Source organism: Ranitomeya imitator, chromosome 2, assembly GCF_032444005.1.
Source record: "Ranitomeya imitator isolate aRanImi1 chromosome 2, aRanImi1.pri, whole genome shotgun sequence".
In the NCBI taxonomy this organism is placed as follows: Eukaryota; Metazoa; Chordata; class Amphibia; order Anura; family Dendrobatidae; genus Ranitomeya; species Ranitomeya imitator.
In genome coordinates this window covers 844,720,666-844,745,883 of record NC_091283.1, presented here as the reverse complement: position 1 = coordinate 844,745,883, position 25,218 = coordinate 844,720,666, and the positions used below count along the sequence as shown (strand labels likewise).

The following is a 25,218-nucleotide window of genomic DNA, read 5'->3' as shown; positions in this document are numbered from 1 at the left end:
ACGCTCAATACTCACTGCATGTTTGCAGAGTTCTTCAAACGAACATCTGACACCAAACTTTGCTGCAAAATCTGGTAATGTCTCTGGATCCGGGACAACAACTCCCACCAGACAGGACTAGAAACAAATGACAAGTTACAGGGAGAGATGGAAGATGTGATAATTGTGCAGCTCTCTCTGTGACCACTGGGTGGCAGCGCTGTTCTGGTCAGATGGCGCACAGGACCTCCCGCTGTTCTGCACATTATGGGGTGGAGGGTTTTCTGGGTCATGATCGTTATGGCAGTGAATAAATGAGTGATTCTGTGACACTGACACGTCCTAGACCCCCCTGCTGGTCGTGTGTCTGACCCTGATACATCCTGTGACAGAAGAATGAGGGGCAAATATCTAACGTCAAGCATTACTGATCTGAAATCCCAAAGATGAGCGCACGTCCCTGAGTGGTTATGACTATGTGGAGGGGTCTCCAGCCTTCTGGAAGTAAGTCGGATCGTAGGAGGATGTTCCTCAACTTTCTAATAGATTCATCATCGTCTTTGCGCCTTTTTTTTTTTCCCTTCTCCCATGACTGCACCACCTGAGAGAGGGGATCCGCCCACGAGGACAGGAAACCTACTGAATAAGAAGGTGGCACCTCTCCTCCACATCGGTTCGGTTTCCAGTCCTCGTGGGAACCTGCAGAGGAAAGCGGGAACTAAGCAATGGAGGACGGATGAGGACTTATTTGTGTCATCCCAGGGCGTCAGGAAGGGGTATGGTGTTACAAGGGAGACGCCATTAGCTTAGCCTACACCTCTAGCAGTACACCAGTTCCTGGAAATCTAAAAGCCCATTCCACCAGGGCTGTGGTGACCTCCATAGACAAAATATGTACGTAAGGCGGCCACATGGTCTTCCCCTGCCACCTTCTATAGACACTATCGCCTCAAACTGTCCTCTTTTGACTTGTCGTTTGGGAGGAAAGTATTGTAAGAGGTGATCCTTCCCTAGGGTGCTTTGATCTATAGACATCTCTCAGGTGGTGCTGTCATGGGAGAAGGGACAAAATCTTAGCTACTTACCGGTAACGGGATTTTACAGAGCCCATGACAGCACCCTTATCTTCCCTCCCTGCTTTGTCACTTGTGGTTTGCACTATCAAAGGTGTTAAAAGAAATGTATTTGGTGACGGTTATGCTACTGTCTGGAAGTCCTCTCCTGCTCTGACACCAAACTGATGCGGAGGAGAAGTGCTGCCTTTTTATTCGGTAGGTTTCCTGTCCTGGTGGGCGGATCCCCTCTCTCTGGTGTTGCTGTCATGGGCTCTGTAAAATCCTGTTACCGGTAAGTAACTAAGATTTTTCAGCAGTAACATTTCTTCTTAGTGTCTTTTATGTTTGCACCTTATTATTTCATATTCTCTTCTCTGTAACTTTCCTTTCCTCGGTTTTGTCTTGTTTTTTGCTCACCCTTATGGTCTCAGATTTTCATATCTGGATGTTTCACCTAATTCCTCCTTTTTGACTCTTTGAATTGCCATGAAATTTGCTCCTATTTTTTTGTCTGAATTCCTTTTCCGCTGGTTTTTATTGTATTTTCCAGCTGTTCATCTTTTTCTCCCTCTTCACAATTGTGGGCGCAGTTTTTGTAATTCAGATCTTTGTGGCAGACACATTTGTGCACACTGCCGTCCGTCATTACGCGTTATCTTCTATTTTAGATATTTTTATATGTTACATTTCAATACGACAGCTCTAAAAACGTGCAAATGGGATAAACAACAAAAATAATGAACGCTTTTCATTTTACACAAAATTACCGATCCCACGTGCTACACTTGAAGAATTTGGCACAAAATAGAATAACGAAACCCAAAAGAAAAGAGGATTAAAAAGACACAAATGGTTAATTCCGACCTTGGAGTATAAATTCTGTCTAGTTTTATGCAGCTGAAGACTAATATAAGGAAAATGTGACTTTTTGCTGCAAAAAGGAGTAAACTTGTAAAAGACAAAAGAATCTTTCTGCAAAAAAAATTAATAAAACCGTAAATGCCGTAACGAAAAGAAAAATCAGTCACCGCAGTAACTCAGAATGCAAGAAAAGGCAAAATGGCGTCAATACAGCTACAGCTTACAACGAAATAAACCCCCTCCCAAAACTCCGCTGACGGAAGATTAAACTTGTATAAATCTAGGAAAATGGTGACACAAAGTAAATCTAAAAAAGACCAGACGTTTGTTGTCGCCATAATCTGACCGGCCCAAGCATCGTGACGCTATTACCGCACAAAGGGAGCCTGTCGAAAAAAAACCCCTAAAAACGAGGCGGAAATTTTTTTTTTTTTCACCATTCTATCAGATGGAGAATTTTGTTTTTCTTGTTTTTTTTTCCTATATATTATTTGATTAAGTTAATTGTGCCATAAACTACAGGTGATCCCTCCGACAAACAATGATCAGCGATGTGGACGGAAGAAGACCAAAGTCCTGATTCTCAGAAAACTGATCCCTCCATTTATCCTGCACATTGACCTGCTAGGAGTATGATTGCTAACGAGCGGCCCCTGGGGGCCACAGTCTGCTGTCAGATCTATGGCAGCACGTGACGTTCTGATGGCCGGCTTTGCTCTGACCAGGGCGGTGGTGGATGTGGCCAGTTCTGATTTACCCCGTGTGTGGACATTCATGGTCTGATGACTGGATGTGTTGTGCCTGTACTTGCACCTCCAGCTCTCGGGCAACGCGCCGCTCCCCAGAGGCTTATTCACAAGTTGTCTGAACTTTAATTGGATTTTTTCTTCTGATCTCAGTCTCCTCATTAACCTCATCCAAGTGGTTCATTTGATGCCCATAGTGTCACGGAAATACCTACCCGCAGGCTGTCGCCATGCACGAAGACCTGAGCTACCGGAGCGCTGTGCACGTACACGTTCTCAATCTTTTCTGGGGCGATGTACTCTCCCTGCGCCAACTTAAAGATGTTCTTCTTCCTATCAATGATCTTCAGCGTCCCATTCTGGAAGAGAAAAAATGTATTAACAGTATAGCACCTTCCTGCTACCATGCATCCATCCTTATCGTCCAGTCACCTCCAGAGCTGCAGTCAGTACTCTGGTGTTCCATTATGTCTCATCCTCCAGAGCTGCACTCCCAATTCTGCTGTTACATCAGGACTTATCCTCCAGTTACCTCCAGAGCTGCAGTCAGTACTCTGGTGTTCCATCATGTCTCATCCTCCAGAGCTGCACTCCCAATTCTGCTGTTACATCAGGACTTATCCTCCAGTTACCTCCAGAGCTGCAGTCAGTACTCTGGTGTTCCATCATGTCTCATCCTCCAGAGCTGCACTCCCAATTCTGCTGTTACATCAGGACTTACCCTCCAGTTACCTCCAGAGCTGCAGTCAGTACTCTGGTGTTCCATCATGTCTCATCCTCCAGAGCTGCACTCCCAATTCTGCTGTTACATCAGGACTTATCCTCCAGTCACCTCCAGAGCTGCAGTCAGTACTCTGGTGTTCCATCATGTCTCATCCTCCAAAGCTGCACTCCCTATTCTGCTGTTACATCAGGTCTTATACTCCAGTCACCTCCAGAGCTGCAGTCACAATCCTGCTGTTGCTGATTTCGGAGAGGATCATAGCCAACAAGATCTCAGATTTAAAGGATGTGGTGCATTCTATTTGTGACTGCAGCTCTGGAAGTGACTGGAGAATAATACCAAATGGAACAGCAAAATAGTGACTGTAGCTCTAGAGGTAACTGGATGATAAGACCTTATGTTAGAGCAGAATAGTGACTGCAGCTTTGGAGGTGACTGGAAGATAAGACATAATGTTAAAGCAGAATAGTGTTGGCAGCTCTGGAGGATAACGCATGATGTTATAATGGAATAGTGATTGCAGCTCTGGAGGTGACTGGATGATAAAACATGTTACATCAGAATAGTGACTGCAGCTCTGGAGGATAAGGTATGATGTTACAGCAGAACAGTGAGTGCAGCTCTGGAGGTGACTGGAGGATAAGACACGATGTAACAGCAGAATAGTGACTGCAGCTCCGGAGGTGACTGGGGGATAAGACACGATGTTAAAGCTGAATAGTGCCGGCAGCTCTGGAGGATAAGACATGATGTTAGAACGGAATAGTGACTGCAGCTCTGGAGGTGACTGGAGGATAAGACACGATGTAACAGCAGCATAGTGATTGCAGCTCTGGAGGTGACTGGATGATAAAACATGATGTTACAGCAGAATAGTGAGTGCAGCTCTGGAGGATAAGACACGAGGACTGCAATGTGGACAGAGCCTTTCTGCTGTAGAGCAGCTCTGTGATGCAGTTTCTGGCATTTTCCTAGAAATCCCTTAATGATTGTTGCTCGCACTGACGACGCATCGACCAAGACGAGAAATCCGTTACCAGAATCCAAGATGGTCAATTTTTCCTGGTACCGGAGCTGCAGCGTCAGAGAGACCTGCGGGAGTTTCTGTGATCGGCCCTCAATCCGCCGATTAGTCCTAGGACGGCTCCAGATGCAGAAACGTCTCATCCTGGGGGGCAGAGAATCGCCGCAGACCCGAGCCCGGAGCGGCCGATCTGCCCCTCCTTAGTCCCCGGGGTGAGGGTGGCTGAATCCCATAAACCCATCTACACCCATGAGCAATGCTGGACTGCCGCTGTCTAAATATCCACAACTGTCAGAGGTGGCAAAAAAGAAAGGGCTAGAAAACGGGAATCTTGGTGGCATTAAACTCCAAATCACTATCCTGCAGGTAACAATACATGAGCCGAGCAACGCGGCAGGGACCGAGGTCAGGAAGGAAATATGGAATGACCCACAGTAAACTGTTCACAAAGAAGGCGCTGATCACACGGCCAGCAATCGTCCGCTACAAGGATCCAGCACAAAAAGGGTCTGCTCAACTTTAACAGATTGCTGCTGATCCGTTCTAACTGATGATTACTGCACATGTGAACATCGCCTTAGTCCGTTATTCACTAACTCATCTCTAACGGATCCGTTAGAAATAGACCACAATGGATGCCTCATTAATAGATCCATTGACTCCAATAATAATAATTAAAAAAAACTGGTTTGGCGGAGATCATTAATTTCTGCTGAATCCGTTTTAATGGATCATCACTGGACATATGAACATAGACTTCCAAGAAACTGACAAAGCCACTGGGACATTGATACATGACATGGAACTGGGCGTGATACATTGTATCCTCCCTCTGTCCAGGCTGCTCTGCTGCTGGGGCCACCTGATGGCACAGTGGTAGGGGGTGCAGCCACACACTAGACCCCTGGGCCCTCCTATAAGATGATTGAGGGCCCATGATACTAATTCATCACAAACAATATTAAGTCAGAATCCTGTATACTTACTGGAAGCCACTTCCCGATATCCCCCGTGTGCAGCCATCCCTCCTCATCTATGGCTTCTGCCGTCTTCTCAGGGTCCTTAAGATATCCTTTAAACACATTAGTGCCTTTAATGCAGACCTAAGGACATAAAAACAAACAGAGACTGAAGTGGCTGACAACAGGGAAGAATAGATTGCACCCCTGTCCTGCAGTCTCCTCCCCCAGTAATGGCTGATAACAGGGAGTAATAGATTGTGGTCTCTTCTACAGTCTCCTTCCCCAGTAATGGCTGATAACAGGGAGTAATAGATTGTAGTCTCCTGTCCTACAGTCCCCTCCCCCAGTAATGGCTGATAACAGGGAGTAATAGATTGTGGTCTCTTCTACAGTCTCCTTCCCCAGTAATGGCTGATAACAGGGAGTAATAGATTGTAGTCTCCTGTCCTACAGTCCCCTCCCCCAGTAATGGCTGATAACAGGGAGTAATAGATTGTGGTCTCTTCTACAGTCTCCTTCCCCAGTAATGGCTGATAACAGGGAGTAATAGATTGTGGTCTCCTGTCCTACAGTCACCTCCCCCAGTAATGGCTGATAACAGGGAGTAATAGATTGTGGTCTCCTGTCCTACAGTCACCTCCCCCAGTAATGGCTGATAACAGGGAGTAATAGATTGTGGTCTCCTGTCCTACAGTCTCCTCCCCAGTAATGGCTGATAACAGGGAGTAATAGATTGTGGTCTCCTGTCCTACAGTCACCTCCCCCAGTAATGGCTGATAACAGGGAGTAATAGATTGTGGTCTCCTGTCCTACAGTCACCTCCCCCAGTAATGGCTGATAACAGGGAGTAATAGATTGTGGTCTCCTGTCCTACAGTCTCCTCCCCCAGTAATGGCTGATAACAGGGAGTAATAGATTGTGGTCTCCTGTCCTACAGTCTCCTCCCCCAGTAATGGCTGATAACAGGGAGTAATAGATTGTGGTCTCCTGTCCTACAGTCCCCTCCCCCAGTAATGGCTGATAACAGGGAGTAATAGATTGTGGTCTCCTGTCCTACAGTCCCCTCCCCCAGTAATGGCTGATAACAGGGAGTAATAGATTGTGGTCTCCTCCCCCAGTAATGGCTGATAACAGGGAGTAATAGATTGCAGTCTCCTCCCCAGTAATGGCTGATAACAGGGAGTAATAGATTGTGGTCTCCTCCCCCAGTAATGGCTGATAACAGGGAGTAATAGATTGCAGTCTCCTCCCCAGTAATGGCTGATAACAGGGAGTAATAGATTGTGGTCTCCTCCCCCAGTAATGGCTGATAACAGGGAGCAGTAGATGCTGTGCACTGTCCTGTACTCGGCCTCCATTGTTCTTACCTCTCCTTCTCCATTCGATGAGAAATAATTCATATCCGTCACGTCCTCGAGCTTCAGCAGATTACACGGCAGCGGGGCCCCTACGTGTCCTAGAAGACATGTCGCACACATATACTGAGGCGCAGTACAGCCCAGGCTCCCGCTTATCACTTGTTACATCCGCCACTTTATCTCTCAGGTTGTCACCAGGCCCAGACTAGTAAAACTGCTACAAGGTAACATCTCGAGCCGCTCATGACCCAGTAGGTGGCCGATGTTCCCTGTAGCAGCCATGATGGCAGCCATATTGGTTGTCACTCAACCGATCCCGATAATTGTTCACTTGTCAGAAGACGATGAATCAGTCCAGAGCTTCCATCTCTCACCTGCCGTCCAGTCTCCGGGGGTGGAAAATGAGCAGCCGGCGCCACATTCCGTCTGACCATACGCCTCGAAAATCTAAAATCAGATTAGGTCCTTGTCAATACGGAGAAATCAATGAAATGTCACAGGAAAATGAGTCACTGTTCCTTTAAGACCATTACTAATTCTCATCCGACACATCTTCTTTGGGGGCAGGAAAAAGAGAAGCTGGACACTTCCATAGGGATGTGTAATTAAAGGGAAGCGCCAGCTCAAATGTGGCACCATACTGGACTGGTGACTCAGAAATAAGCAGCACGCTACAGGAATGAGGGGTTATGGACTTCCCCTTTAAGCCTCACAGTGCTATGATTGAATGTAGCGTACCTGACTGCCCAGGGCGGCTCTCAGGAAGGACAGGACGTTCTCAGATATTGGGGCTGCCGCTGTTACCATCACCCGGACACGTCCACCCATTGTTTCCTAGGCAGAAAGCAATAAAATATACAATTATTTATAAGACGAAACATCAAGAAACAAGATACAAAAGTGATTATTACAGGTAGATAGAATGGAGAAGTCACTAGGAGGGTGTATCTGATCATTCAATCCACTGGGAATGTTGTAAATGCACCACTGGACCACCAGGAATATTCTTTCTGAATTATTGGACCAACAGGGATGTTATTTTTTTTATTCCCTTGACTACCAATCATTATTAATTAACCACCTGACCAACAGGGATGTTAGTACTGAACAACTGGAGATCTGCAGATATTATTGTTATTGTGGAAACACATGGCCAACAGGGCTGCGAGTACTGGGCCACCAGGGCCGCTGTTATTCTGCTGCTGAACTACTGGACCAACAGGATATAACTGAGCCACAGGGCCAGTATGGATGTTAGTACCGAACCACCAGGTCTGCCATTACTAGAACACTGGATGATCACAGAAGCTACTGAACCAACAGAGATTACAGAGGACCTTAAAGGGAACCTGTCACCTGAATTTGGCGGGACCGGTTTTCGGTCATATGGGCGGAGTTTTCAGGTGTTCGATTCACCCTTTCCTTACCCGCTGGCCGCAATATTGGATTGAAGCTCATTCTCTGTCCTCCGTAGTACACGCCTGCGCAAGGCAATCTTGCCTTGACTAGTCCCGCCAAATTCAGGTGACCGGTTCCCTTTAAACCAATTTTTTCATGTTGAACTGGACACAGGATTTAATCTTGGCTGCAGAGCGGAATAAAACCTTTTTTCCAGGAGGTTAGACCAGGAGATCGGATCTGTATCCTTGCATTTCGCACACTGAGAAACCAGCTCAGGTATGATGGGAGGAGTTTTTTTTTTCCTGCTGTGTTTCTGCCTGCTTATGATTGGTCAGCATCATACAGGGAGAAGAAGGACACGCCCCCAGTGAAAACTGCCTTATAATGCCCACTGAACCGCCATTAATCCTGCTACTAACTACACAAACAACGTGCGGGGGCGGTGATTGCTGAGCGTCTGGACTATGATGTAAGTTCTCAGCTGCTGGATCACTGCGGATGCTTCTACTAAACAGACACTAGAACCACAGCTTATTAGGGACGCACCAGAAGTAGTATCACTGTACCACTAGACTACCAGGGATGTTATCAATTCCATGGCCGATCGTGGATCACCAGATATAGCTATAAATCTACTAGATCACGGAAGCTCCTGCTTAGTTATATAACTTTCCTTATAATTCTTAGCTCCTGTTTATTTTCACTCACCTGAACCCTCTTGAATATTAGTTTATCCCAAATGCTGTCGTTTCGGATAATTCCTTTCTTCACCTCGGCAGACTTGCAGGTTATAGCCAAGTCTAGCAGGAACTTCTTGGTCGGGGTCTGGGCCCCGCTTTGTATCTGGGGGAAATAACGTTCCATTTATTACAAATACCAGACTTATAATACCAATCTATGGGAGATCGCCCCCTCCTGGTACCTTGTCGTAAATACGGTTCAGCAGTCGGGGGACACTGGGGAAAACTGTCGGCCTCAGTGTTTTCATATCATCGGTCAATAGTCGGATATCACCTTGAAAAAAGCCCACTTTGGCGCCAGAGCAGAAGACCACTGTCTGCCAGAGGAAACCCAAATAATAGGATTATGTAGTTCTAATCATAAGAAAAGATGATCTAAAACCAGAGAATTCTCATATTGTATGGTACGAGGCCACCAGGGACATTATGCTTGACATGCTAGAATTAATATTAATATAAAACTTTATAACCAGCAGTTATAGCAAGAACAATCTCTTATTATATTAATATTAACTCATAGACAATCAGATATAATATTACTGATTTCTTGACCATCAGAGATATTACCAACTTACAGAATATCAGATATAATATTACTAACTTCTAAACCATCATAGATAATATTACTAACATCACCAGAGATAATATTACTAACTTCTAGGATATCAGATATTATATGACTAACTTCTAGAATATCAGATATTATATGACTAACTTCTAGAATATCAGATATTATATGACTAACTTCTAGAATATCAGATATTATATGACTAACTTCTAGACCATCAGATATTATATGACTAACTTCTAGACCATCAGATATTATATGACTAACTTCTAGAATATCAGATATTATATGACTAACTTCTAGAATATCAGATATTAGATGACTAACTTCTAGACCATCAGATATTATATGACTAACTTCTAGACCATCAGATATTATATGACTAACTTCTAGACCATCAGATATTGGATGACTAACTTCTAGACCATCAGATATTATATCATTAACTTCTAGACCATCAGCTATTAGATGACTAACTTCTAGAATATCAGATATTATATGACTAACTTCTAGAATATCAGATATATTATATGACTAACTTCTAGACCATCAGATATCATATGACTAACTTCTAGACCATCAGCTATTAGATGACTAACTTCTAGAATATCAGATATTATATGACTAACTTCTAGAATATCAGATATATTATATGACTAACTTCTAGACCATCAGATATCATATGACTAACTTCTAGAATATCAGATATTTTATGACTAACTTCTAGACCATCAGATATTATATGACTAACTTCTAGACCATCAGATATTATATGACTAACTTCTAGACCATCAGATATTATATGACTAACTTCTAGACCATCAGATATTAATGACTAACTTCTAGACCATCAGATATTAGATGACTAACTTCTAGACCATCAGATATTAGATGACTAACTTCTAGAATATCAGATATTATATGACTAACTTCTAGACCATCAGATATTATATGACTAACTTCTAGACCATCAGATATTAGATGACTAACTTCTAGACCACCAGATATTATATGACTAACTTCTAGACCATCAGATATTAGATGACTAACTTCTAGACCATCAGATATTAGATGACTAACTTCTAGACCATCAGATATCATATGACTTACTTCTAGAATATCAGATATATTATATGACTAACTTCTAGACCATCAGATATCATATGACTAACTTCTAGAATATCAGATATTATATGACTAACTTCTAGACCATCAGATATTAGATGACTAACTTCTACCGTCTTTAATAATGGGCTTCTGTAATACCGGAAAGAGGGAGGTAATTCCTTGTACCTATGTTTGCATGTTAATATACTAATGTTGAAAATGTTTAATTGAAAATGTTTAATAAAAACAGTTTGGAAAAAAAAAAAAGATGACTAACTTCTAGACCATCAGATATTAGATGACTAACTTCTAGAATATCAGATATATTATATGACTAACTTCTAGACCATCAGATATCATATGACTAACTTCTAGAATATCAGATATTATATGACTAACTTCTAGACCATCAGATATTAGATGACTAACTTCTAGAATATCAAATATTATATGACTAACTTCTAGACCATCAGAGATAATATTACTGACTTCTAGAATATCAGATATTACTGTATATCTGATGGTCTAGAAGTTAGTAATATTATATACCATGCATATATATAATTACTTCTAATTCCTGAACTGTCAGGGATATAATTGCCAATTCATAGAACATCAGAGATATTATCACAAACTTCTTGACCACCAGGGATATTGGGATTTCCCAGACAATCACCCTTATCTAATACAGTGATCTTTAAACAGACGTACAATAATAATTATTATCAAAGGGGATCAAAAAGCCTCTGCTGTGACCTCAAACACCTATTACATTCCCTCCCGGATCCACCAGAACAGCTCCTCGTTTTGGCTCATAGACAGCAGTTCATATATTGTATTAATATATAAATATAGACCATAAATATAGTGTGACGCAATGTTGTTGCGGTGGTCGCAGGTTACACAGTGTCTTACACAATGACGCCCTGAGCCCTGGCCCCGAGCACAGTCCTTACCTGAACCACCCGCTCAAACACGTGCGCCATCGGCAGATAAGATATTGCAATGTCCGAGGTCATTGGGACGAAGGTGCTCTGTACAGTACAACAAAGGTAAAGGGTCCGTGAAAAGTGGAAAAGGGAACACAACTGAAGCTGCTGATTATATCTGACCACACAACCCTGGGCTATAATAAAGGTACATGGCCGGAATAGAAACACATCTAACGCCTCTCCAGTCCTATGTAATCCTGCTGGTCAGGACAATAGGAAAGCTGGGTGACATCCCACATGCCGACAGCGCTGGTTGCAGTATGGGCTGCCATGATCAATAGATGATAGATAGATGGATACATAATAGACAGATGATAGATAGATAGATATAGATAACATAGATAGATAGTAGATAATTAGATAATAGATTGATGATAGATAATAGATAAATAACATAGATAGATGATAGATAATAGATAAATATTAGATAATAGATAGATGATAGATAATAGATAAATAATAGATAGATAGATAGATAGATAGATAATAGATAGATAATACATAGATGATAGATGATATATAAATAATAGATAATTAGATAATAGATAGATGATAGATAGATAATTAGATAATAGATTGATGATAGATAATAGATAGATAACATAGATAGATGATAGATAATAGATAAATATTAGATAATAGATAGATGATAGATAATAGATAAATAATAGATAATAGATGATAGATAGATAATAGATCGATGATAGATAATACATAGATGATAGATAGATGATATATAAATAATAGATAATTAGATAATAGATAGATGATAGATAGATAATTAGATAATAGATCGATAATAGATATAGATGATAGATAGATAAGGCTACGTTCACATTAGCGTTTTGCGTGTTTGCGTCGTGCGACACAGCGGCGACGCATGCGTCATGCGCCCCTATATTTAACATGGAGGACGCATGGACATGCGTTGTGCTGCGTTGTGCAACGCATGCGTTTTTTTTTCCGCACGCGTCGGGCGCAGAAAACGCAACAAGTGGCATTTTTCTTGCGTCCAAATTTCGGCAAAAAACGACGCATGCATCGCAAAACGCAGCGTTTTTGCGTGCGTTTTGGTGCGTTTTTATTTGCATTGTGCGTTGCGTCGCCGATGCAGCGGCGCACAACGCAAATGTGAACGTAGCCTAATAGATAGATAAATAGATGTCAGACCCTTTTGCCCGGATTCCCTGAGTAGTTCCTGTAAGCTTTCTGGTGTAGAACTGTTGGAAATGTCGCCATTAATTGACGCTTTCCTCTGCTCACTATTCTCTTAGGATCTGGCGGCTCTCCTCCACTCTTGCTCCGGCCGCCGCCGCCGCTGTACAGGAGGTCGCTCTTGATGAATTGGAGCCTCTATCGCCTCCATTATGACAGTCACTAACCTCTGTGGCTTTAACGAAGCTGCTGGCATCGGCTACGACGTTCTTGTGGGTGAGCATCGCCCCTTTGGGGTCACCTGGTGGAAGGGATTAGTATAAGGAGGGTGCGGCACACAGGTCTCATTACAGTTTGGGATCATCCACTTAATCTTTAATGTAAAACAATGTAGCAACATAAAGACACAAACCCCGTCGTTCCCAGTGTCGGCCCCCTCCGGATCAGCCCTGGGATTTAGGTCACAGGATTTCTGTTGGTTTCACTGGGACATGAGGAAGAGGCTGCAGCAATAAGGTGGCACCTGCTTTTTTCCCAATAATTATACTATATACATGTAATCGTCTAAGGTCCACTTCTGTCCGTCTGTCTGTCGTGGAAATCCCGGGTCGCTAATTGGTCGCGGCCGGCTGGGCGTGACCAATCAGCGACAGGCACAGTCCGGCCATCGAATTAGCCCCTCCCTACTCCCCTCCAGTCAGTGCCCCCATAGCGGTTTAGCAGGCCGTTCAACGGACTGCTAAACACTGCGGCATAAGGCGGTGTAACGCAGTCCGTTAACGCTGCCATTAACCCTGTTACCGGGTGCATTGCCAACGCATGCCATATAAAGAACATATAATGGTAAAAATAATGATTAAAAAAAATTGTGATATTCTCACCTTCTGGCGTCCCCGGCAGCTTTTCCCGCTCCTTGCAATGCTCCGGTCCCAGTAATGCATTGCGGTAATGACCCCAGATGACGTAGCGGTCTCGCGAGACCACTACATCATCACGGGTTATTGCCGCAAAGCATCACTGGAAACGGACCTGGCGGGAGCATCGCTAAAGGCCTGGCATGGATCCGGGGACCGCCAGAAGGTGAGTATATAACCATTTCTTATTTTAATTCTTTTTTTAACAGTGATATGGTGCTGTACACTGCTATATACTACGTGGCTGTGTTATATACTACGTGGGCTGTGTTATACACTACGTGGGCTGTGTTATATGCTACGTGGGCTGTGTTATATGCTACGTGGGCTGTGTTATATGCTACGTGGCTGTGTTATATACTATGTGGCTGTGCTATATGCTATGTGGGCTGTGCAATATACTACGTGACTGTTATATACTACGTGGCTGTGTTATATGCTATGTGGCTGTGCTATATGCTACGTGGGCTGTGTTATATGCTATGTGGCTGTGCTATATGCTACGTGGGCTGTGCTATATGCTACGTGGCTGTGCTATATTTCTCTGCTGTATCTGTGCATCATGAATCATGGTATGTGTTAAAGGGGGGGCCCACTGAGACTCTTTCACCTCCCCCGGGTCGCTGATTGGTCGCGGCCGGCTGGGCATGACAAATCAGCGACAGGCACAGTCCGGCCATCGAATTGGCCCCTCCCTACTCCCCTCCAGTCAGTGCCCCCATAGCAGTTTAGCAGGCCGTTCAACAGACTGCTAAACACTGCGGCATAAGGCGGTGTAACGCAGTCCGTTAACGCTGCCATTAACCCTGTTACCGGGTGCATTGCCAATGCATGCCATATAAAGAACATATAATGTTAAAAATAATGATAAAAAAAAAATTTGGATATTCTCACCTTCCGGCGTCCCCGGCAGCTTTTCCCGCTCCTTGCAATGCTCCTGTCCCAGTAATGCATTGCGGTAATGACCCCAGATGACGTAGCGGTCTCGCGAGACCACTACATCATCACGGTTTATTGCCGCAAAGCATCACTGGGAACGGACCTGGCGTGAGCATCGCTAAAGGCTTGGCATGGATCCGGGGGCCGCCGGAAGGTGAGCATATAACCATTTTTTATTGTAATTCTTTTTTTTAACAGGGGTATGGTGCTATACACTGTTATATACTACGTGGCTGTGTTATATACTACGTGGCTGTGTTATAAACTACGTCGCTTTGCTATATACTGCGTAGGCTGTGCGATATACTAAGAAAAAAAGAGAGAAAAGTGTTCCAACTTCTTGATAAAATGTAAAACTTTAATCCATCATCAATGCCATAGCACATGTGAAGAGAGCTACGCGTTTTGACCAGACGGTCTTTGTCTCAGCTGTGACAAAGACCATCTGGTCGAAACGCGTAGCTCTCTTCACATGTGCTATGGCATTGTCCCAGGAGTGTGTCCTTTACAATTTTAATATGATGGATTAAAGTTTTACATTTTATCAAGAAGCTGGAACACTTTTCTCTCTTTTTTTCTTGGAATTCCACTACGTCGAGTCAGGACGAAGTTCCGTGCCTCTTGTATCTATCGGTGAGCTGGCTTTTTTCTCTTTCTTGTTTGAATCTCAATGTGTGATATACTACGTGGGATGTGCTATATACTACGTGGGATGTGCTATATACTACGTGGGCTGTGCTATATACTACGTGGGCTGTGTTATATACTACGTGGGCTGTGCTGTATACTACGTGGGCTGTGCTGTATACTACGTGGGCTGTGCTATATACTACGTGGGCTGTGCTATATACTATGTGGCTGTGCAATATACTTCGTGACTGTGCTATATTGTTATGAACAGGTAATTCAGAACCACAATGGACATTGAAGTTCAGAGCACACAAAGTGACCTGACAATTACCAAAAAACATAGGACGAGCTCTGAGACATGGGAACTCTGCTGACCGCAATCCCTAATCCTATCCAACCACACTAGAGGTAGCCGTGGAGCGCTCCTGACCAGTCCTATGCGCCTCGAGCACAGCCTGAGAAACTAGCTAGCCCTGAAGATAGAAAAATAAGCCTACCTTGCCTCAGAGAAATACCCCAAAGGAAAAAGCAGCCCCACACATATAATGACTGTGAGTTGAGATGAAAATACAAACGCAGAGATGAAATAGATTTAGCAAAGTGAGGCCCGACTTACTGAACAGACCGAGAATAGGAAAGATTGCTTTGCGGTCAACACAAAACCCTACAAACAACCACGCAGAGGGGGCAAAAAGACCCTCCGCACCGACTAACGGTACGGAGGTACTCCCTCTGCGTCCCAGAGCTTCCAGCAAGCAAGAAAAACCAATAAAGCAAGCTGGACAGAAAATATAGCAAACAAAAATAACACAAGCAAAACTTAGCTTATGCAGAGCAGACAGGCCACAGGAACGATCCAGGAGGAAGCAAGACCAATACTAGAACATTGACTGGAGGCCAGGAGCAAAGCACTAGGTGGAGTTAAATAGAGCAGCACCTAACGACTTAACCTCAACACCTGAGGAAGGAAACTCAGAAGCCGCAGTACCACTCACATCCACCAAAGGAAGCTCATAGACAGAACCAGTCGAAGTACCACTCATGACCACAGGAGGGAGCTTGGCCACAGAATTCACAACAGTACCTTCCCCTTGAGGAGGGGTCACCGAACCCTCACCAGAGCCCCCAGGCCGACCAGGATGAGCCACATGAAAGGCACGAACCAGATCGGCAGCATGGACATCAGAGGCAAAGACCCAGGAATTATCTTCCTGACCATAACCTTTCCACTTAACCAGATACTGGAGTTTCCGTCTCGAAACACGAGAATCCAAAATCTTCTCCACTATATACTCCAACTCCCCTTCAACCAAAACCGGAGCAGGAGGATCAATAGATGGAACCACAGGTGCCACGTATCTCTGCAACAATGACCTATGGAACACGTTATGGATGGAAAAAGAAGCTGGAAGAGTCAAACGAAAAGACACAAGATTAAGAACCTCAGAAATCCTATACGGACCAATGAAACAAGGCTTAAACTTAGGAGAGGAAACCTTCATAGGAATATAACGAGATGACAACCAAACCAAATCCCCAACACGAAGTCGGGGACCCACACAGCGCCTGCGGTTAGCGAAACGTTGAGCCTTCTCCTGGGACAAGGTCAAATTGTCCACCACATGAGTCCAAATCTGCTGCAACCTATCCACCACAGTATCCACACCAGGACAGTCCGAAGACTCAACCTGCCCTGAAGAGAAACGAGGGTGGAACCCAGAATTGCAGAAAAACGGCGAAACCAAAGTAGCCGAGCTGGCCCGATTATTAAGGGCGAACTCAGCCAAAGGCAAAAAGGACACCCAATCATCCTGATCAGCAGAAACAAAACATCTCAGATATGTTTCCAAGGTCTGATTGGTTCGTTCAGTCTGGCCATTTGTCTGAGGATGGAAAGCCGAGGAAAAAGACAAATCAATGCCCATCCTAGCACAAAAGGATCGCCAAAATCTCGAAACAAACTGGGAACCTCTGTCAGAAACGATGTTCTCTGGAATGCCATGTAAACGAACCACATGCTGGAAAAACAATGGCACCAAAACAGAGGAGGAAGGCAATTTAGACAAGGGCACCAAATGGACCATCTTAGAGAAGCGATCACAAACCACCCAAATAACCGACATTCTTTGAGAGACGGGGAGATCCGAAATAAAATCCATAGAGATATGTGTCCAAGGCCTCTTCGGGACCGGCAAGGGCAAAAGCAACCCACTGGCACGAGAACAGCAGGGCTTAGCCCGAGCACAAATCCCACAGGACTGCACAAAAGAACGCACATCCCGCGACAGAGACGGCCACCAAAAGGATCTCGCCACCAAATCTCTGGTATCAAAGATTCCAGGATGACCAGCCAACACCGAACAATGAACCTCAGAGATAACTTTATTCGTCCACCTATCAGGGACAAACAGTTTCTCCGCTGGGCAACGGTCAGGTCTATTAGCCTGAAATCTTTGCAGCACCCGCCGCAAATCAGGGGAGATGGCAGACAAAATTACCCCCTCTTTGAGAATACCCGCCGGCTCAGACAAACCAGGAGAATCGGGCACAAAACTCCTAGACAGGGCATCCGCCTTCACATTTTTAGAGCCCAGAAGGTACGAAACCACAAAGTCAAAACGGGAGAAAAACAGCGACCAACGAGCCTGTCTAGGATTCAACCGTTTGGCAGACTCGAGATAAGTCAAGTTCTTGTGATCAGTCAAGACCACCACGCGATGCTTAGCTCCTTCAAGCCAATGACGCCACTCCTCAAATGCCCACTTCATGGCTAGCAACTCTCGATTGCCAACATCATAATTTCGCTCAGCAGGCGAAAATTTCCTGGAAAAGAAGGCGCATGGTTTCATCACCGAGCAATCAGAACTTCTCTGCGACAAAACAGCCCCTGCTCCAATCTCAGAAGCATCAACCTCGACCTGGAACGGAAGCGAAACATCTGGTTGACACAACACAGGGGCAGAAGAAAAACGACGCTTCAACTCTTGAAAAGCTTCCACAGCAGCAGAAGACCAATTGACCACATCAGCACCCTTCTTGGTAAAATCAGTCAACGGTTTAGCAATACTAGAAAAACCACTGATGAAGCGACGATAAAAATTAGCAAAGCCCAGGAACTTCTGCAGACTCTTCAGAGATGTAGGCTGAGTCCAATCATAAATGGCCTGAACTTTAACAGGGTCCATCTCGATAGTAGAAGGAGAAAAAAATGAACCCCAAAAATGAAACCTTCTGAACACCAAAGAGACACTTTGACCCCTTCACAAACAAAGAATTAGCACGCAGGACCTGGAACACCATTCTGACCTGCTTCACGTGAGACTCCCAATCATCCGAGAAGACCAAAATATCATCCAAGTATACAATCAGGAATTTATCCAGGTACTCTCGGAAGATGTCATGCATAAAGGACTGAAACACTGATGGAGCATTAGAAAGCCCGAATGGCATAACCAGGTACTCAAAATGGCCTTCGGGCGTATTAAATGCTGTTTTCCATTCATCGCCCCGTTTAATACGCACAAGATTATATGCACCACGAATATCTATCTTGGTGAACCAACTAGCCCCCTTAATCAGAGCAAACAAATTAGACAGCAGCGGCAAGGGGTACTGAAATTTGACCGTAATTTTATTTAGAAGGGCGTAATCAATACAAGGTCTCAGCGAACCATCCTTCTTGGCCACAAAAAAGAACCCCGCTCCCAATGGCGACGATGATGGGCGAATATGACCCTTCTCCAAAGACTCCTTCACGTAACTCCGCATAGCGGCGTGCTCAGGTACAGATAAATTAAACAGTCGACCTTTAGGAAACTTACTACCAGGAATCAAATCGATAGCACAATCACAATCCCTATGCGGAGGTAGGGCATTGGACTTGGGCTCATCAAATACATCCCGGTAATCAGACAAGAACTCTGGGACCTCAGAAGGGGTGGATGACGAGATAGACAGAAATGGAACATCACCATGTACCTCCTGACAACCCCAGCTGGACACAGACATTGATTTCCAATCTAATACTGGGTTATGGACTTGTAGCCATGGCAACCCCAACATGACCACATCATGCAGATTATGCAACACCAGAAAGCGAATATCCTCCTGGTGCGCAGGAGCCATGCACATGGTCAGCTGGGTCCAGTATTGAGGCTTATTCTTGGCCAAAGGCGTAGCATCCATTCCTCTCAATGGGATAGGACACTGCAAGGGCTCCAAGACAAACCCACAACGCCTAGCAAACTCCAAGTCCATCAAATTCAGGGCAGCGCCTGAATCCACAAATGCCATGACAGAATAGGAAGACAAAGAACAGATCAAGGTAACGGACAAAAGAAATTTCGACTGTACCGTACCAATGGTGGCGGACCTAGCGAACCGCTTAGTGCGCTTAGGACAATCGGAGATAGCATGAGTGGAATCACCACAGTAAAAACACAGCCCATTCTGTTGTCTGTGTTCTTGCCTTTCAGCTCTGGTCAAAGTCCTATCGCACTGCATAGGCTCAGGCCCATGCTCAGATAGTACCGCCAAATGGTGCACAGATTTACGCTCACGCAAGCGTCGACCGATCTGAATGGCCAAAGACATAGACTCATTCAGACCAGCAGGCATAGGAAATCCCACCATGACATCCTTAAGGGCTTCAGAGAGACCCTTTCTGAAAATAGCTGCCAGCGCACCTTCATTCCATTGAGTGAGCACAGACCACTTTCTAAACTTCTGACAATAAATCTCTATCTCATCCTGACCCTGACACAGAGCCAGCAAATTTTTCTCTGCCTGATCCACCGAATTAGGTTCATCGTACAGCAATCCGAGCGCCAGGAAAAACGCATCAATATTACATAATGCAGGATCTCCTGGCGCAAGGGAAAATGCCCAGTCTTGAGGGTCGCCACGTAATAAAGAAATAATAATCCTAACTTGTTGAACTGGGTCACCAGAGGAGCGGGGTTTCAAAGCCAGAAATAGTTTACAATTATTTTTAAAATTCAAAAACTTAGCTCTATCTCCAGAAAATAACTCAGGAATAGGAATTTTAGGCTCTAACATAGGATTCTGAACCACAAAATCTTGAATATTTTCTACATTTATAGCGAGATTATCCATCAAAGAGAACAGAGCCTGAATTTCCATGTCCACACCTGTGTTCTGAACCACCCTGATGTAAAGGGGAAAAGAAAGACAGAACACAGTGCAAAGAAAAAAAAATGGTCTCAGAATTTCTCTTTTCCCTCTATTGAGGAGCATTAGTACTTTGGGCTTCCTGTACTGTTATGAAAGGCAATTCAGAACCACAATGGACATTAAAGTTCAGAGCACACAAAGTGACCTGACAATTACCAAAAAACATAGGACGAGCTCTGAGACGTGGGAACTCTGCTGACCGCAATCCCTAATCCTATCCAACCACACTAGAGGTAGCCGTGGAGCGCTCCTGACCAGTCCTATGCGCCTCGAGTACAACCTGAGAAACTAGCTAGCCCTGAAGATAGAAAAATAAGCCTACCTTGCCTCAGAGAAATACCCCAAATGAGAAGGCAGCCCCCCACATATAATGACTGTGAGTTAAGATGAAAATACAAACGCAGAGATGAAATAGATTTAGCAAAGTGAGGCCCGACTTTCTGAACAGAGCGAGGATAGGAAAGGTAACTTTGCGGTCAACACAAAACCCTACAAACAACCACACAAAGGGGGCAAAAAGACCCTCCGTACCGAACTAACGGCACGGAGGTACACCCTCTGCGTCCCAGAGCTTCCAGCAAGCAAGAGAAAACAAATACGCAAGCTGGACAGGAAAAAACAGCAAACAAAATAACAAAAGCGGAACTTAGCTATGCAGAGCAGCAGGCCACAGGAACGATCCAGGAGGAAGCAAGACCAATACTAGAACATTGACTGGAGGCCAGGATCAGAGCACCAGGTGAAGTTAAATAGAGCAGCACCTAACGACTTCACCACATCACCTGAGGAAGGAAACTCAGAAGCCGCAGTACCACTCACATCCACCAACGGAAGCTCATAGACAGAACCAGCCGAAGTACCACTCACGACCACAGGAGGGAGCTTGGCCACAGAATTCACAACACTATATACTACGTGGACTGTGTTATATACTACGTGGGCTGTGCTATATACTACGTGGGCTGTGCTATATACTACGTGGGCTGTGCTATATACTACGTGGGCTGTGCTATATACTACGTGGGCTGTGCTTTATACTATGTGGCTGTGCAATATACTTTGTGGCTGTGTTATATACTACGTGGGCTGTGTTATATATTACGTGACTGTTATATACTACGTGGCTGTGTTATATGCTATGTGGGCTGTGTTATATACTACATGGGCTGTGTTATATGCTACGTGGCTGTGCTATATGCTACGTGGCTGTGCTAGATTTCTATGCTGTATGTGTGCATCATGAATCGTGGTATGTGTTAAAGGGGCGGCCCGCTGAGACTCTGTCGCCCGGGGCCCTCAAAAACCTGGAGCTGGCCCTGGCTTCACTGATTGATTGGTCGCGACCAATCAGCGACAGGCGCAGTCCGGCCGTAAATTGGTGTGGGATTTGAACCACGCTTCGCTGATTGGTCGCGCCCGGCATTATACTTAAATCTTCACCCGATGCGTTAGAATCGGGCCACGATCTAGTATATATATAATATTACCTGTGGTTCCGCTAGTGAAGCAGATCAGACACAAATCCTCAGGACTGGGGGGCTAAAAAGAATGAAAGATGAATGAGCGGACAGTAACTATCATCTGTCTATCACATCTCTCTAATAATCATGAGATCTTACACTGCACGTTACACAATAGACTTGTACATTTTAGAATATAGATTATAACTTCAAATAATGTTTTGGTTTCAGCAAATCAATGTTATTCTCTCTTTTACAATATAAATAAAAATGAAAGAACGTGTTATTCCAATGAAAGTTCAATAGGAACGTTCACTGTTTGGCCTCATTCACACGGTGAATATTTGGTCGGTATTTTACATCAGTATTAGTAAGGATAATTGATACAGATAGAATATTGGAACATTGAATATCATTTTATATGATACAAAGAATAACATTTATTTGCTGTCCCTGGATTTTTCCTTTAGATCATATCGTTCACTTACTGCAGGTTTCTTGAAGTTTTCTTTTCCTAAATACTGAGAAAAACAGAACATGTTACTGATCCCATTTATGTTTTTTTTTTTTTTTTTTTATAATCTTCTCAATATTTTAGTCAGTTGACTGAAAGTCACTAAATGTATGTTTCTACGTCCTATTCCATCTAGGCTCATCTCTTGCTTTACACTGAGGTCTGCTTTGATGAGCTGCATATAAGCATCAGCCCAGCAGAAAGTCAATACAAGGAAAGATGATGACTTTACAGCCAGGACGGGAGATTATAATTACAGGTACCTAAACCCGGTTATCAGAAAACCACAGCACAGAGGGGAGGAGCAAAAATAGAGGGGAGGAGTCTAGAGTGTAACTTGTATTATAATACTAAAATGCAGTTGTTCCCATATTTATCAAAATAATCTTCTTGCCTTTTAGTGCATTGTACATAACTTGTCAGTGACACGGCTCCTGTTATCTCTATGCTACTGCTGATTTCTACTCAGTGTTTAGTTCACTTCAGAGCTGGATTCTGAGCTACGCTGCTCAGTCCTGCTGTATAATTTCCTCCATGCAGCTTTGTAGTAAGTGTTTATTTCACCCCTGAGCTGGATTCACAGCTACGCCTTTAAGTTTTGCTGTATAATGTCCCCCATGCTGCTGCTTTGTAGTAAGTGTTTAGCTCACTTCAGAGCTGGATTCCGAGCTACGCTGCTCATTCCTGCTGTATAAGTTCCTCCATGCTGCTTTGTAGTAAGTGTTTATTTCACCCCTGAGCTGGATTCGCACCTACGCTGTTCAGTCTTGCTATATAATGTCCCCAATGCTGCTACTTTATAGTGTTTATCTCACCCCCTGATCTGGATTCACAGCTACACTGCTCAGTCCTACTGTATAATGTTATCTGTGCTGTTATCTGCTGGGGTTTTGCAGAGGTGAGCTGTGTTTTGGAGTGATGTCACATACCTCCACATCGCTCATCAGCAGCAGCTCCACTCCGCACTTTGCAGCTTGTTCCTTCAGGTCGTTGCCACATTCTTCCATCAGGATGATGATTTTCAGGCTGGGCATGAGTCCCTTCTCAGCGTTATGGAGCAAAATTGCAGCTTTGTCATGTTTATCGCAGACAATGAGGGATAAATCGGCTGTAGGACAGAGTATTTATAATGTTATACGGTTAGGGAGGACATAATCTACAGGCCTCTCCCAGAGATTAAGGAGTGCTGTGGAGTAAGGGATCGGGGACGACTCGCATGTAAATGGATGCCTTGCTCTCTTTTATACTTTGTAGTACAATTTCTCACTATCTTCAAGAGTCCTGCTTGCCGTCAGGGAGTATTAACATTTTTTTATTACAGCCAGATAATAAAATCCATTTGCAGACCTTGCAATTCTCACTGCTGAAATGGTCATTATCGCTTCAACAAACTTTGCATAAAACAGTTGCAAAAGCAATATAAGAAACTTTGTATTATGTATTATCAAGGAGATCTGCTTCTTTCTCCTCTTATGAGCCCCCTCTCTTGCCCCTACCTCCTCAATTCATCACCCACTATGAAAATCAGAAATTCAGCTCAAGACAAGACAGACTGCCAGCTCACTGAGGGATCAGATTACAGCTGCTGAATATATATATAGAGAGAAGACGGAGTAGTGAGAGGGAGAAGCAGAGAGACTCGCTGACCGCGCTACTTTACTCCCATTGACTATCGCAGATTGCGCCTGGGATCCATTTATTATAATGGAAAAGAAAGTTCTGCACACATACTTCATTCTAAAAAGCAGTCAGCCCCTAAAATAATCAATATGTCCTCTGATCCATCTGCATAACTAATGCAACTGATCACTTACAACCTTTCTCTGTTTCATAAAAAGAACAGACAAATGGACTGTCTGAACCGACATGTGGATGGAGCTAAATGATTTATCTCACCCCCGATCTGGATTCACAGCTAAAATATTGTGCACTGCTGTACAATGTCCTCCATGCTTCTGCTTTCTGCTAAATGTTTGTCACCCAGAGCTGAAATCACAGCTATGCCACTGAATACTGCAGTAGAATATCTTCCAAGCTGATGCTTTCTAGTAAAATTTTTGTCACCCCAGAGCTGGATTCACAGCTATGCTGCTGAATACAGGTGCTCCAAGTTCCTGCTTTCTATTAAGTGTTTATCTTATTTTATGCCAGAGCTGGATTATAGAGGTTGACCGTTGTTTTTTTCAGGATTCAGGATTTTCAGCAGGATTCCCTATTTTTATTTTTGCTGCAGGCTTGGACCTTTGAGTCACTCACCTCGGTTAACAATGAATACGATGGCTTCTGCTCCTAAAGTGTCATAAAGAGGAACCACCACCATAGAATAGGAGAAGCAGGCGAGCTCCGCAATCACCACCTGTCGGGGAGGTGAGGGGTTAAAAGGTCTTATCCATTTCTCTTTTTTTATAGTTGCTTTTAATTTGTATCAGTAACAATGTATCAATTTGTCTTACAGGGCCACTACAGTCACCTTCTCCCTGGCCTGAAATGGCTGATAAAAGGGAGTAATAGATTGTGGTCTCCTGTCCTACAGTCACCTCCCCCAGTAATGGCTGATAACAGGGAGTAATAGATTGTAGTCTCCTGTCCTACAGTCTCCTCCCCCAGTAATGGCTGATAACAGGGAGTAATAGATTGTAGTCACCCGTCCTACAGTCGCCTCCCCCAGTAATGGCTGATAACAGGGAGTAATAGATTGTGGTCTCCTGTCCTACAGTCACCTCCCCCAGTAATGGCTGATAACAGGGAGTAATAGATTGTAGTCACCCGTCCTACAGTCGCCTCCCCCAGTAATGGCTGATAACAGGGAGTAATAGATTGTGGTCTCCTGTCCTACAGTCACCTCCCCCAGTAATGGCTGATAACAGGGAGTAATAGATTGTAGTCACCCGTCCTA

The 25,218-nt window shown here is 44.1% G+C and overlaps 1 protein-coding gene across 1 annotated transcript in view; it reads right to left on the bottom strand.

The window, feature by feature from the left end:
• Positions 1-25,218, bottom strand: part of ACSL5 (acyl-CoA synthetase long chain family member 5) — a 46,653-nt gene that overhangs the window by 2,157 nt on the left and 19,278 nt on the right. Inside the window, exons 6-19 of the mRNA XM_069754288.1 lie at positions 24,579-24,678; positions 23,252-23,430; positions 22,297-22,329; positions 21,836-21,887; positions 12,900-12,973; positions 11,482-11,559; positions 9,033-9,167; positions 8,819-8,953; positions 7,448-7,543; positions 7,084-7,156; positions 6,719-6,807; positions 5,376-5,492; positions 2,857-3,000; positions 16-117 (exon numbers count right to left, since the gene is read on the bottom strand). Coding sequence (XP_069610389.1) covers positions 16-117; positions 2,857-3,000; positions 5,376-5,492; positions 6,719-6,807; positions 7,084-7,156; positions 7,448-7,543; positions 8,819-8,953; positions 9,033-9,167; positions 11,482-11,559; positions 12,900-12,973; positions 21,836-21,887; positions 22,297-22,329; positions 23,252-23,430; positions 24,579-24,678 — 1,407 coding nt within the window. The remainder of the gene's footprint in view (positions 1-15; positions 118-2,856; positions 3,001-5,375; positions 5,493-6,718; positions 6,808-7,083; positions 7,157-7,447; positions 7,544-8,818; positions 8,954-9,032; positions 9,168-11,481; positions 11,560-12,899; positions 12,974-21,835; positions 21,888-22,296; positions 22,330-23,251; positions 23,431-24,578; positions 24,679-25,218) is intronic.